We start from the raw sequence: 15413 nt of genomic DNA on the forward strand, positions 1-15413 counted from the left end.
GGCTGTGGAGCCAGATGTACTATCTGGCTGGACCGTGTATCTGGTCCCAAGAGCAGCCTTAGGGCTAAGACAGGCCTAATAGGACTTCAGTATGTGGTTTGGGTTAAGCATATGGGAGACAAGTAGCATAACTCTGTAGCCCTGATGCAAAAAGACACTGAAGCATGTCCTCAACTCCAAATGTGCATCATAATTTCCTCAATCTAAACAGCAGTTATTTCTGCCTGCATGCAGCAAATCTTTATGGAGATCCTCAACTGACCAAAATCAACTTTTAAATGAAGTTTCTGGTGTTACACCAACCCAGGCGCTCAGGATTGGTTATGCTCACCCCGAGCACGCTGAATCCATCCTGTGTATAGGAACCTGCATTACGTATGTGTTCATTTGAGTGCTTGAATAATGCTGATTACTTTTATAGTAAGTGAACACTGAATGCTTGTTATTTTAATTGAATTCCATAATTGCTAGTAAGTGTAGGGATATGTGGAAAAGTAATTTTTCTAGATCTAGTTCTAATGAATTTGTACACCTCCTCCATTTAATTTTAGCAAACTAACTACTTTAATTATCACTTTATTTTTAACTTCAAATGGCTTCTTGTGAAAAGTAATTTGTTCTTTTAAGGCCAAATAATTGTGCTTTTTTTGTGAATTCTTTCCTTAATGCTTTTCTTAATGCAATGAAGGCCAGTGCTTCACACTGTAAGCAATGTCAAGACTCTTGAGTCAAAAAGACATGACTGAAATCAGAGGGTTTATGGCAGCTGTGATATCACTGTTTCTCAGCAGAGATGAGATAGTTTAAGAAGTATAAAGCACGGGGTCACAAGTTTAATTGCTCAGATACTGCCATTATAGAAGGGGACTTGAGTTGCTCTGGGATTGCAGCAGCAGTGGGCCCTGCCTTTGCCCAGGCACGTGAGCTAGTATTTCCTCTTTCCTCGCCTGAAAAGATAATACACTAGATTCCCCCCCCGCCTTTTTTATCTTGTATACCAGAGGAGAGCATGCAACCTTTTGGGGATTCTTGGAGTGGAAGAAACTTTCTGTTGACTTGCATGAAGCCCATGGAGAGGGCCAGTGCTGAGTCAAAACTTCTGGGTACCAGCAACCTCCTCAGCTTCAGAATAGCTTTAAACCTAAAGCTGAGTTGAGACTTACTGCAATACTGCCCCTTCTTGTAGTTTTCTCCCTGCCCTATGGAGGGACTTGTATTTATCCAGTGAATTTAACTTGTAACAGTTTTCCATATGTAGAAGAGTGTGATACTGCTACAAACCTCCTTAGCCTGGATAGCCTATCATTTTAGCCTGTTTCTTTCTGCTTTGCTTGAACTAAGGCATCTTTCCATAACTGAAACATATGGAGATCAGAAAGACCATTATTGTTAAGTACATTTGTCTAGATTTTCAGGCTGTGTCAACCGTTACTATTTCAGGGTCCTTACTGATAATATGAAGTTGTAGAAACAAAAAGCAGATACTGTACGGGCAGGCAAAGTTGGGCAGCAGACCTTTAAGTTGGGCTCAGCTTTTGTTGTTGACTGGTTTTAGAGTGCGCCCTCCACTTCACACTGTGTTTACTGGGATCAGCTTGGCATTAGGCTGCATCCTGCTGAGCCTTCGCCAACCCATGATGTATATCTTATGTGGATATTTTAATGAAGAAAATATTTAAATAATTAACTGTTGGCAGCTGTTGCTAAGGTGGCATGCTGGAGAGCCCATATATTGTCTGGTTTTACAGACTGATCTGTCACTATATTTGCTTGTTGAATTTTCATTTTCTTTCCTTTTGAGTATCTGTTGAACATGCTCATTATATTCTGGCTGGTATGAAACAAATGCCAGTTAAGAATGGGGGACGCTGGAGGCAAGAGAGCAAATTCAATTCCCTGAAGGCAATTTCCACCTCTTACAATGTTCCACTGCTGCCTCCAGTTCATGTAACAGGAAAACAAGTATCTCCAACTCTCCTGTTTAGTTTCTTGTTTCTCTGAGCAAGTTTTCCTTATACTTCACAGATTAGGGTCTTTGTTTATGCATAATTTCGCAGCTTCGGATACCTATTTCTATTCGTGTCATGAAAGCCATTAATTGGCTGGAGTTACACTTGATCTCACTTTCATTAGCACTAACTTTTGAGGGGGGAGAAGATTGGAACACAAAACTGAAGAGTTTGTAATTCAACCTAGGACCTTTAGAGTGTTGAGAGATCTTTGCAAACATGGACTTGTTTTGTAGAAATACCGCTCTTTGACTATTCAAACCAACATCTGTGGTGTGACATTGAAACCTGTTCGTTTGCTGCAGGTACCAAGTCTCCACAGGAGTGGACACTGGGTACGAATAGGCCCCACAGTTGTCCTCCATAGACTGTCATGAGCATGAAAATTGACTTTTTTCTCCTCTGGTCCCCATCTGGTAGTTTTTCTCTTGGGTTGGTAATTTCACTGCCTTTGGTCCCAGGAGGATTAAAGCTTCTAATTTTACAGTTTCACTTACTGGAGTCTGATTCTGAAAATATCAGCAGCACTGCAGGACTGGAAATGATTGGTGCAGAAGTTAGTATGCATTTCGACAAATGTATCTCTTCTGTATTGCAACATCTTTCAAACGAGAGAGTGACTTTGATCTGAGCAACAGGTCGCCTTGAAATCTGGCAATGGTCTAAGTTGAGGGTTTTAGCTTAAAGCTTTTAGTCTCACTGAGATTTTTTTTTTTTTCTTAAAGATGATGCACATTTTATATATTAGAAGCTAGCCAGATTTGCACTTTGCCATATATAGAATCTTAGGCTTTAATCAGTATCTTACGATTTAATGTTGAGGATTAGTCTTAAAGTCTGAAAGTAGTACCTATACTGAGTGGAAATACTCTTTAATTTCTGGTAATTATCAGCAAAAAATGTAACTGCTGGTTGACATAAATCCATTTGGGTTTTGAAACTAAATTTTTTGAAGAAACTGTGACTATTACCTTGACTTTTGTGATGAATGTTCAGCATCATGTCCAGTGCTGTCTGGGCAGATGTGAAACATAATGTAACCATTCTGCCTTTCACTTTAAATAGAGATAAACAAGATCCAGAAGTGAAAAAGGCAAGTCCTTCCGCCACAATGAGCTCTGGTAAGTCTGTGTTGTTTTCCACTTGCCCTCATTGGCATTCCTTTTTATTACTAGAAATATTCCCATCTGTTTCTGATGCAATCGCTCTTTCTTTTTTTTGACTCTTCTTCTGCCTCCCAGAAAAGAGTCAAAGCCCTTGAAAGCTCAGGGAATCTGACTATTGAGGCAACAGCGGAATGGCTTCATAGTAAAAAATGTCCTGGCTTCACGTTTGTTGTTTCAATTTGGCCATAATGCTAAAAAAATGACTAGAAACATCTTGAGCTGGAGTAGGTCACTTTAGCTTCTTTCACTTTGGAATACAAGGATTCAAAATTATTGATTACCTGAAAAAATTATCTGAAAGACTTTGATATGTTTTAGTAGGGGTGAATGCAAAGTTTGACATCTGGATGGGAAAAATCAGCTGTTCAAAGAAAAATGAGGGACCAGGAAATGGGGGCTGCTTGGGAAGAGGAAAACTTCTGGGCTTGTCTGGGTAATAGGCTAAGTCAGAGTGAAAAACAAAGCAGATGCCATACTGAAGTGCCATATGTAGGACCTGTGGAATAATATTCCCACTTGATTTTAGGACCTTATCAAGTCTCAGCTGGAGTATTGTGTCCAGTTTTTAGCACCACATTTTGAGAAAAATGTGAACCATTGTGGAGTGAGTCCAGAGGAAACCTAGGAGACTAATCGGGGTCTGAAAAACATGAGCTGGGAATTTGGCTTGAGCATTGATAAGCTTCCAGGTTGTGAAGCACTGGAACAGGTTGCTTTAGGGTGGTGCTGAAAGTTTGTAAGAACTCATTAGGCAAACGTTTGTCAGCAGTGACAGAGGTAGACTTGTTTCTGCCATGGATCAGGAATATGGCTTTAGATGACCCTTGGAGGTCCTTTCTAGCACTATCTTCTGTGTTTCACTGAATTCACAAGAGCCAGTTTTATTCATGTCAGATGAGGGTGTTGCAGACTTGAAAAATCTCTCTTGAAAATGTCATCACTGAGCTGGATTCCATATGCACATACAGAGGCAGTCCCTGTTTAAAAGAGGCCGTGATCCAGGCAGGCAAAGGGAAAGGAGAAACAGGGGTGTCATCCAAGGGAGATTTGTGTCTCAGAGCAACATCTCCTGAGATAGTAGGAATACTTCCTAGTTCCTGAATCAAACAGTGCTGACCCATGGCATCCCCTCATACTCAGAGGTTAAATTCAGTTGCAGAGGTTTTAACCCAGAAGTAATCTGCTTCTTCATTTATCTTACAGAACACGAAGAAATTGATGTTGCAAAAACTGTTGTTAATGGCCTGAGCAGCAATGGACAAGAAAAAGGTGGGTTAAAAGCTTCAGACATATCTCTGCAGCTCCCCCTGCATGTCAGCTGCATGATGTGGTTGATTTCCCTGGACATTCACTCCCGCGGGGGTATCCAAATTTAGTTTGCTTGGCGACTGATACAAGAAAAGCCTTGTGCTGCACCATGCCAGCAGCAGCAGCATTTCTTAGCTGAACAAGTGTTCTTTGTCTCTTAAAGGTGGCAGGCTGTATTCGCCTCTTTGTGTATTTTTAGTGCTGTTTTGAGGAAAGCTGTGCACTACTTGGGGTACTTGTGAGCACCTGTGAATCAATATCTTAGTGTGTTTAGACAGCATGGGTTTGTGAGTGCCTATGTGTGAATCCTGTTAACTTCAGTGGGAGGTGAAGGTTTGGACCCAGGATTAAAGGGCAGGAACTAACCATTTAAGTAATAATAATAATAAAAAATCTGTCATTAGCAACAACAATTTAAACCCCAAACTTATCTAAACAAACCAGTCTTCATGTTAACATCAGCAGGTTTGCTGTGTGCTTTATAGCATTCAATATTGTATAGTGATGGTGTGTGTTTTGGCAGGGTGAAAGTATGTGGTTGTATGAGTTGGTTTTCTACTGGCTTAATTTCCTTTCTTTTCCTTCTATGCCTTTTTATAGTGGTTAGTACTTTGACTGCATTGTGGATGGACGAATTCAGTCAGTTACAGAGCAGAACAGAATTAGGGTTGTTTCCTAAGCCACAGGCTGTTTGGATTTGTGATCTGTTATATTCTTACGGTCTCCAGTGCTCAGTGGAGACTCTCCTATTCTCAGTGTGGAGAACAGGGCTTGGTTTGGGTGGTTCTTTTATAAAAAAAGAATTTGAAAGAATCCCATCAAATTAAAAACTAATGATTTTATGAGGTTTGAAAAAATTCTATCAAGCTCTTCCCCAGTCCTTTTGCTTGAGAGCCCTTTTCTAGGTTGGTGAAGTCTGTGCTTTCCAGTTTTGCCAGGGACCAGAAAGATCTGCCACAAGAGGGGGTGTACACACCACCCTGATATCAATGCCTCCCTCAAGCTGTCCCAGTGCTCAGTATTGGTGTGTAAAGTATTAGAAATGTGGTTCCTCTTACTCCTGATTTTGCAGGCCCGAGAGAGATGACACGGAATGTGAGGTGGCATCTAGCATTTTCCAGTTAATATGTGCAGAAAGCTAATAGGTTTTAGATGAGAAAATCTTGGCTCTGCAGAAATCAAGAGTGCAACTCAAGTTATTATGGTGGAGCCATGATTTACAAGATGTTTAGCTTGGCAGATGTTGAGCTTCACCTCTGAGTAGTTTTGCCTTTGCCTTTTTTTTACCAGCCTCCTCCCCCCCCCCTTTTTTTTCTTTAGAGTTCCACATTAGCTGCAATACAGAGTTGGAGAGAGAAAGTACCAGCTGTTTTGGACAGTTTTGTAACAATTGCTAGAATTTTGCACAGTGCAATGTATTGTTTTCCCCTGTGTTACGACATCTAGTATAATTAGGGTGCTAGCTGATGGAGTCCAGTAGAAATCTCTTCAATTTACTGTTTAAATGGATGGATTTTTTCTGAAATGGATTATTTTGATGCTACCCTTTGGCATGGGACCATTTTCAAGATTATTTCATGTCTCACTTCCTTTTGTTGCTGAACTTGTAAAACATGTGGCGTAAAATCCAGAATTCTTGTATTGTGGCTAGTTTAATGTTCCTCTCTCAACCTTTCAATCCTTGTTTTTTCACTTTATTTTGTTTTAACTGAGCCATATTGATGTCAACTTAACATTTTTATTTTTGCATGTAGTGTATCTCAGCTAAATGATTACACTAAATTTTTTTGATGGCTTCTAAAAACTAATGCTTCCAGATTCTTTTCGCCTGCAGCATAGTGGCAGTCAGCAGTTAGTCAATTCAGTAAGCAGTTCTGTGTGCTGCTTAAAACAGACATGTCCCGAATTAGGGCGAACGAAGGGATATTTTTAACAGTTGCATCACTGCTCTCTGGACTGCTTTTGTATTTGAAATTTCCTGCTATTGTGTCTCCAAGTACATTAGAAAATTTTGTGGCATGCTTCACAAACTCTGTTCTTCCCTTTTTGGATGTGCCATTTACACTTTTGTGTTTGCAGCTGTTGACGTCCCTTTATGTACACGCTCTATTTCTGCCGTTAAAATAATCCCTGTGAAGAAAGTGAAAAGTTCTCCTCACCTAGTGCTGCCTACAGGTATCTTCTTCCTTCCTCCCCCCGCCATGCATTAGTTAGCCATCATTCTCTCTCTTCTCTCTCTCTCTCTCTCTTTCTCTATTCCTCTGCTTCACCCACGCGCTTTGGCTAGTTTTCAGCTTCATCCTCTTCTCACTGTTTCCAGAGCTGCAGATTTCATCAGTAGGTAATAAAGTTAGCTCTTGATGGCACAATACACTGTTCTCAGTTATGCTGCTCCTCTGCAGACATAATTGTGTCTACTTGAATCTGGGATCGTTGTAAGCTCCTCTACTAATGCTTGATTATGAATAATATTGTTATTACAGCCTCATTTTGAACGAAACTCCTGATGAACCAAATAATGTTTCCTGCATATCTTTAGTCTTTATGAAAGTAAATGGATGTCAGAGATGGTATTTTACAGGTTCAAGCATCGTTCAAACATTGGTGGGATGGTTTTGTTTTTCTGTACATACACGGACTTTACAGAATCTTTATATGGATAAATAAGGATGTTAGGCTGTCTGTCACTCCCTCCCCACGCACATGTTTTCCCACTAAAAGTACAAGTTTATTTTTGTACTTTGCCGGATCTGGACAGTCAGAGTAGTCTAGCTGATACTGCTTGTCTCTCCTAATGTCACAGATGTGCTCTGTTGGACTAGTACAGTGCTAATGTCAGGTTTATTACCATCTGCTGGATTTCTATATTGAGACATTCAGATTTTTGTTTTCTGTCATTTCACCTAAATTGTGAGGGAATTCAACATCTCAGGTATTTGTCTTCCTCTCCCAAATTGAAATAGTCTGACAATATTTTATTTTCAAACCTTTTCAAAACTTTTAAATTTTGTTAAGTTCAGAACATTTTTATTCTGATTGTTATTGTTTTGATTCAGTATACAGGTTTAATAAGTTGTATGAAAATTTAAAAAGTGCTTTGATTCCCAAATTTGATTCTCCTCCCATGTGGAGGCATTAATGGAGACATTTATGGCATGGTAAACTCTGTTTCTGTTTTTCTCCAGCGCCTGTGAAGGGAATCTAGGTATAGGAGTGTAGGATAACAGCTACCCTGCACTCTCTGTGAATGTCTAAATCAGGCCTGGTGACTCCCAACAGTGCGTCCATGCCTCAGAGTTACAGCACTCTTGAAACTGGAGTCCCAGAGCTTAAAGCTTTGTCCTCTGGTTTGAAAGTGGGTCCGTAGAGTCCTCGGGCTGCGTGCTGTGCTGTGTGGATGGGAATGATAGCCAGAACTGGGCAAAAGGAATCCTGACCCTATCTGGATCATGTGAAAACCAGTCAGAGAAGTCAACTTCTATTTCACCAGGCATGTGGGTGACCTTCAGGCATGATCAGTTGTGTGGTGTGAGTTCAAATGTGGTATATTTAAGGATTAAGCAGCATTTGGTATGTCTGTGTGGATAGTCTTTCCCCTCACAGAGGCTGCCTCAATGCTGCCTAAATGAACTGAAGGCTGAACTGTAGAAAAGTATCCTCTGATTCCTTACTTATTCCATCCTTTCTCCAGTCCTAAGTGTGGATCTGAAGCTATGCTTTTTGTGAAATCCCTAAGGCATTGGAAGCCCACATAAAAGCTTGAGCTGCGGTGATTCCAGCATAGAGGGCTTTTGATGTGAGCCAGGTGTTTGACATTCATTGAGTCTTTCCCCTTACTGCTGTTGTCCAGCTGGCACTATTGATGTTTCCCTATATTGTGGCCACCGTGGCTGTGGTTTATGTGTTTTGCAGCCTTAGCCAAGGCATTGTCATGGTCTACAGACGCTGTACTCGTGTGGATTTAATGGGGCATTATCTTACTGAAATCAGCCAGAGAATATTGATCTACACAAACATGGGCTGTTGTCTGGGCAATAAGCAGCAGCCTTTGCCCTCTCTGACCAGTCTGAAGGCATAACTTTCATTATAATAACAGTTCCTAGAGAGGAGCAGCATCCCTTCCTGTGCAGAGATAGCATGATCCTCACCCCATAAAAATAAAAATCATCATGTTGTCATTTGTGTAACACAGCACATGCTCAGTACCTCTTCAGGCTCCGTGTGTGGTGTCATGGTAGGACTAGCGTCTCTCTTTAGGTGGGTCAAAGTGAAGTCTGGCAGCTGCAGGGTCAGTGATAGTGCATGAGAAAGGGAGGTGATGTGTTTTCCTGTGGAAGTAGCTTGGATAAATGAGACACTCTTTAGGCTTATTGTTTCTATAGGTATCTTAGAGGAAACAACTTTCTGGAAGGATTTTAAGTAAGGGGAGGAAGATAGCCTTGAAGTACTGGTTTGTTATTACTTAATAGGATGACAGAAGGAAAAAAGCCAAATCCATGGACTGAAATGCACAAAGGTAAGCCTGCACAGAAGCTGTGCTGAATCGGGCCTCAGCAAGGATGCTGGCATGATCTGCTGTCTGGCTCACAGGGTGATCTGAATAGGTATATGTTAAATCTCTTTCTAGTTTTGGGGATTTGGGTTCCTATGTCAGAAGGAATGCCACTGAAACGGGGAGAGATGGCAAGGAGGTGGCTTGCAGTGCCCTGCCTTTAGATCATATTCAGCATAATTACAAGACTTTATCCTCCAGTGGTCATAAGACTTTTTTTTTCTCTTTCAGTCCTGCACAAAAGGCATTTTTAAGGCTTCAGCACATAAATCATATTGCTTTATACCACTGGGACATCCCTATACAAGAGCCACAGGTGTAATGGTAGAATGTCCTTGCTAGTACAATATCTCCACACAAAGCAGACCAAATAAAGCAAGTGGACTTGTGAAATTTGGTTCACTCATCCTTTTTTCCTCCTTTCTTAGCTCTGTTACACCGACTCAGAACCTACTTCTACATTCATCAGTTACATGAATATGAAACTGCTTTGATTTCTCAATGCTTTAAATCCAGAGCTAATCTTCATCTGCATAAACATTACTAGATTGATTCACCCGGAGACAGCCATGCTAAAATTACTCCACAGAGCTCTGATGGCTCCTAATAGCTTTGTATCATCTGTTTCGATGTGTCTCCTTTGTGCATGTGCATTTCCTGTAGAAACGGATCCCACCAAAGTCTGCAGTGGAAAAGGAGCTGTGACCCTCCGGGCATCTCCAGCCTATGAAGAGAATCAGAATATCACTTTGCCATGTCCTCAGGATGTTCAGCAACCTGAAAGTAAGTGGGTGGAAGGTTAACTGCTATATGTTACTCACAGTAATCTTTTATGATTTAAAGCCCAGAATCCCGTAGCATAGTCAGAAACCTCTTGCAAGAACCAATCCAGTGGAGGGAGACTGACTCCTGTTCTCTCCTAGTACAGGTTTCGTGACCACTTGCTCATTGGCTTAAGTTTGTTTACAGCTCCCTTTTGCTGTCAGGAGCACCAAAAACTCTCAGATCTTTTCTTTTTTTCCTGGCAGGCCCATGTCACCTTTTATCCCAGGCATGAGGTGGAACAGAAAGAGGCTGAGTGGTGCTACTGCCACCATAGCATTCACTTGGGTTGTCAAGGGAGCAGGGATAGCGTCCCAGACAGATAGTGTCGCCACAGAGCTCTGCCATCTTTCAATAGCAGACGTGTAATTACTTAATTGTAGGAGACAGGCAAAGCATAACAAACCTGGCCAGTGTTGTGGGTCTGGCAGAGAGGATGAACTCCCAAAGGCAAGATGCCGTTAAGGGGGGAGGGGGTCAAACTTGCTCTTGAAAGCAAAGCATACATCCTTTCTGACTGTATTGTTGGAGGAAGGGCAATTCCATTAATTCCAGCCCCAATGTACTGCTTTCTGCTCTGTCTTCTCCTCCCACTCTGCTCCACCCGTGACCTACCCTCTTTTCATGCTTGCCATTCTCTGTTTCTTCACTCCTACCCCCCACCATTGCCTCTGTCCTTTCTGTTGATGGCTTCATAAATTTCCTGCAGCCTGAATGGCAATGAGCCCATTACTATGGAAATCAGCTCATTAATACTTCCTTTGCTTACTCTCTCAATTGCTTTATGAAATGTACTTTGGAGCTAGAAGAGCTTTTTGCATGTAACTGAAACAGCAAAACGGGTAGAGGGGTGGGGAGGAGCCCAGTGAGAGGTGGGTAAATAAGTGATGAGAACAATGCCTCTAGCTGCAGGGACTGGGTTGTAAAGTGACATCATATTTTATAACTCCCTTCATCCACATGCACTTAGTCTGCAAAGCCTGATCTATTTGTTGGCAGTCCTTTATCTCAGTTAATCATACATAGTGATGTTGATATAAGGATAGATACATCTTCGTAGCCTGTATCATGTCTGAATACGGGGTCCCTACATTTCCAGTAATTTGTGGTGTCTGGACATCAAGCTGCAGCTTTAGAAAGTAGCTAGCTGGGCTGCCTTTTTGCCTCTGAAACAAGAATGTCAATGAACAATTGTTTCTTCATTGCTCTGAATGAATTGCCTTGTGTTTACAAAGGTCAGAAACAAGGAGGGCATCATGTTTAGGGCTGGTCTCTATGGTAATTAGGCAGCCCTGTCAGAAAGCATTTTATGTGTGAAATGAAGTAGCTCGACTCTTAACTTCAATTGGTACATGTCTTCTGTAAATGTAATGGTTTATTTTTTTCCCCTTTCTTTTCCTTTATGCCTACCCTCCACCCCCACCTCTTCCATCCCTCCTTTCTGTGAAATGCTTAGGTCTGGAGCCAGAAAACACAGAAACAGGTACAAACATTGTCTGCTTATGTTGTTGGTTCTGTTGCTTTCTTGGAAGTATTTCTTGTTGCCTGGAAAAAAAAGAAAGGGAAAAAAAAAAGGAAGAAAAGAGTCCCCTCCTTTCGCTCGTACTGTAGCTGGAGGGAATCCTCTGTGATCTGAGTTTTCTTTCCCCTCGTAGATGATTGGAGGTCATCATCTAACACTGATGCCAATGGGGATGCCCAACCATCTTCTCTGGCTGCCAAGGGTTATAGGAGTGTGCGTCCGAACCTTTCTTCAGACAGCAAGCCACAGGTAAGCCTTTCTTCTATGACCCTGAGGGTGATCTTCTGGGTTCAAGCACTGGATTCATGGTCAGGAGTCCTGGGTTGAACTCCAAACTTTGCTGCAGACTTGGGTAAGTTGCTGTGCCTCAGCTTTTCCTACCTCTAAAATGGGGGCAACACTGATGTCAGCAGAGTGCTGTGGAGCTCGTGTGTTCAGGCACGCCACAGTGTTTCCTTGGTGGATGAAGGAGGAGGACAACGCTATTTGTTTGCAAGAAAAAAGGTGAAGTAGTCATCTATTACTGTTTTGTCTTTTATGTTGGTCTGTTTCCTAGAGGTTGCTGCAGGCTGAAAGCAGAGTTACACCGTACATTAAAAACAAGATATTGGGGAAATGCCTTTCAGTTTTTAACACTGTAACTGATACAAGCCAACAAGGCAAAGGTTATTTGTACCTGAAGGTAAATTGTTGAAAACAATCTGTTAAGAGAAGTGTAATTTCATCCTTTTTCTTTTGGGTGGTTGCTCTGCACAGAAGCAGTCTGAAAGCTGATAAGGAAACCCTTCATTAGAAACCACTTTCTTGTGTGAAACAGAGTCCCTTTAAAGCCTTGTGCCCTATCAGGGTGACTGCTCCTGTCATCAGGGACCTATAGCAATGCCACAGAACAGACACCATTCCTGAAATTGTAAGTGAAAGTGGAAGAAGGCACAACTCCGATGAAGGCACGGGAAGGAGCGGCACCCTAAAGGAGAGACCCATTTACTGCCTGATACTTAGAGCTGTCCTGTAGTCCCTTATTGATCTTGTTGATGAACAGAGCGCGCGCTGATGCACATAGTACTTCTTATAGAAGTCTCAAGGACTGCTGTCCAAACTAAGCTGAAATGGAAGAAAATGGAAAACAGCAATTGCAGGTGGTGAATTAGTATTTCCTGATAATGCTATGTAGTGGTAAAGTGAGGCTTCACCTAACCTAAGGAAATATTGTGGCACTCTGAAGTCTCCAGACTGAAACTACTGTCCTTAAGGAATCAAAAGGAATGAGCCTGTTCCTGAAGCAGAAGCCCTTCAGAAGGAGCACTGACCAACCCACTTTTCCACTCCCTTACACATCAGGGAAGGGGGGGAAAGAGGGGCAGCATGAGGACCGTAGATTTCAGGACAGCAGCTGTAATGTTATGAAGCTGTTGTAGGTCTATATCCATGTAACAAGAATAGGTGCTGGACACAACCTGTCATATGTGGATGAATTTTAAAGGAGGTATTTATTCAGATTTGAATGTTGCAAGCTGTTAAGGCATCTCTTCATTCTCTGGTTTTGGCCATTTTAGCAGTGGGTTAACCAGCCTTTGCCCATAAAGATATGACAACAGGGTGTGTGTAAAACTTACTTTCATAGTCTCCAGAGGGTTAATTTGCAAGAATGCAGGGAGCTACTGTTCATTAGGTGGGTGTTTTAGTTCTCTTCCTTTCAGTAGTTTGGCAACAAAGCAATAAGTAAAATGAAACCTTTCTATTGCTAAGTTATTTTACTTCAGAACATTTGGCTTTCAGAAAAAAAATCACTGTAATTGGAGTTGGAGTTGCAGTCGTCAGGCAGTTGTGGAGTTAGCAACCTATATTTTGCAAAGTACCAAAAACAGTAAAGCTTTTTTTTATTATTTACTAAAAGCAGGATTTCTCTGTTGGTGATCTTGATTCTGGAGGCAAATTCTTATGAACTCAGTTCCTCAAGAAACTTTAATTGTTCTGGTCTTCCCAAAATAATTTTCAGGACTGAAAAATCCTGAAGAGAATTCAAGAGCTAGCTTTTAGAAGGAAGAAATGCTGACTTTTTACTTAGCCAGCTGTGGCAGGCTATACTATTCACATGATGTCTGCTTCATTAGCACTGGTGAAACTTTGCAACATTTATTTTTCAGCAGTGCACTTAACATGCAGCAGAGATGGCCTGGAGCTCTGAATTTGGCTTTGCAATTCAAATGTCCCCAGGGCTGGGAAGTATTTAGTTACACAGGCATGAGCCTGGGTTTAGTTAGCCAGGATGTTAAATCTTGACTCAGGCTTTCCCAGGGGCATGGTGGGTGTTGCTGTGCAGGCCTCTAGAAACAATACAGCACTGAGATTTATTTAGCCCAGAGAGAGAAACGTGTAGGCAGGGCCTTGAGAGCTGGGTAAAGTTTGCCTGCTGCAGTGAGCAGTGCTAAGAAAGAGAGAATGTGTGAGATGATGTATGTGAGTGAGTTCTGCACTGGCCTTCCAGATACTGTATTTGCTTTTTGTTCTTGCTGTATTAAAACCTTCTTAACCCAAGTCTAATGATTGAATTCATTCTTCGAATTTATTTATTTTTTCCTTCCTTTTTCCTTTCATTTGGTGCTGCTTCCTCTCTCCCTCTCTTCCTTCTTGACTCTGTCTGGGCAGGCCCTTGCTCCTCCCCGTCCTCCTCTTCCCAAAGAGGAAAGCTTTGCATGGCGTCCTCGCACTGACACTAAAGCGACCAACCTGTTGCCAGTGCCCATCATGGACTGTGTGTACCTGAATGCACCCAAGCCTTATACGCAGCGTGCATCACCAAATGCCAGTGCACGGTGTTATTTCTCATCACCTACCCCCTATGGGGCCGTCCCCAGTAGGAAGCAAGGCTTGCCAGCAGGGCATTCTCCCTCTTCAGGCCCCAAAGATGAGGTGCATGCTGGGCAGCCACTCTTGGAAAGTTGCTCCTCGTTGGATGCATCATCCAGACAACGTAACCCTGACAGGGCAGATCCCAGTAGTAAGGCTGGAATGAATTCCAGTCATGAGACGAAGGCGGATAAAAAGGTCACCAAACTATATGTAGCTTGTTTATCTAACAGCACTTGCTCAGCCGCATCTGAAAATTCCACTGGCACTGCACATGACCCAGCAGCCAGCACCAGTTTGGGCGCTGAGCTCACTCAGGCACCAGCCACCGACATTGTTTCCTCTGTAACAGATACTGGAAAGTCTCTTCCTGCTCCTCCTCCTCCTCCTATTCCTCCCAGGCCGTACTTTTACATTGTCCTCAGTAAAGACGCAGTTAGTTATGGTGCGGGCCAACCCTCCCGGACTCAGTCGTCACCTCCGCAAGCTGTGAGGGACAGAGTGCTAGAGCCCCAGAGCACAGCTGCCACAGAGGACAGGATGAGAAAAGAGCCTTACCTTACTCAGCAGCGACAGCCACCATACAAGGCAATGGGACGCAGCATGGTACATGTTTTCTCCATAACCTTGTTTTCTTGCAGCCATGCGAACGGTTCTTTAATCCATTACAATGTTCCCTTAATGCTTTATTCCCCTCCTACCTAATTTCTGAGCACTCATTGTGCCACCTGAGTCTTGTGGTCTTCTACTCGATAATACTTAACACCCCATGCGCGCCCCCCCAGCATTGATCTGTGTGTTTGTGCGTGTGTGGTGTTCGTAGGGGGTTGGGTTGGGCTGGAGAGGATCTTTCTATTTTAGGGAGGTGTAAAAGAAGCAAACTCTGTAATGTGATGGTTAGTGCTTCTCTAAAGATGGTGAATGCAGAGCTGTTCTGTGGTTTGATTCACCCTCACGGGACAGAACTGAAGAAGAGGGGTGGTGAGGGGAAGGAAGATTTTTGTGAAAAGCCATGCGTGTTCATAGAGGCCAGGGCTGCAAGACTGAAGAAGTATGTCTCCCTAAGGAAAGAAAATCTGCTGGGGCTTCGTATCATTTTGGGTGCATCCTTGCATGACACTATATGGCTGCGTTAGACTAAAGTACCAATCTTCCCCGTTGCATAACAACACCTTGTTTCCTAC

General features: G+C 42.5%; 2 protein-coding genes across 23 annotated transcripts in view; both read left to right on the forward strand.

Moving 5' to 3' along the window:
- Nucleotides 1-15413, forward strand: part of SORBS1 (sorbin and SH3 domain containing 1) — a 176438-nt gene that overhangs the window by 101528 nt on the left and 59497 nt on the right. For 16 of the 22 annotated variants that reach the window (XM_072869676.1, XM_072869673.1, XM_072869671.1 and 13 more), the window contains 5 exons: nucleotides 3075-3130; nucleotides 4379-4444; nucleotides 6563-6658; nucleotides 9699-9818; nucleotides 11513-11628. In XM_072869676.1, the coding sequence (XP_072725777.1) occupies nucleotides 3121-3130; nucleotides 4379-4444; nucleotides 6563-6658; nucleotides 9699-9818; nucleotides 11513-11628 (408 nt within the window). In that variant the 5' untranslated portion in view covers nucleotides 3075-3120. The remainder of the gene's footprint in view (nucleotides 1-3074; nucleotides 3131-4378; nucleotides 4445-6562; nucleotides 6659-9698; nucleotides 9819-11512; nucleotides 11629-15413) is intronic. The other 6 variants (XM_072869685.1, XM_072869684.1, XM_072869682.1 and 3 more) reach the window with 1 other exon arrangement.
- On the forward strand, nucleotides 13936-15401 carry LOC140655522 (uncharacterized; the record flags this gene model as incomplete). Its single annotated transcript, XM_072870194.1, has 1 exon — nucleotides 13936-15401. A coding segment is annotated over one exon (999 nt), but the record flags the coding sequence as incomplete, so codon positions are not given.

Source organism: Ciconia boyciana, chromosome 8 (assembly GCF_034638445.1).
Source record: "Ciconia boyciana chromosome 8, ASM3463844v1, whole genome shotgun sequence".
NCBI classification, from domain to species: Eukaryota; Metazoa; Chordata; class Aves; order Ciconiiformes; family Ciconiidae; genus Ciconia; species Ciconia boyciana.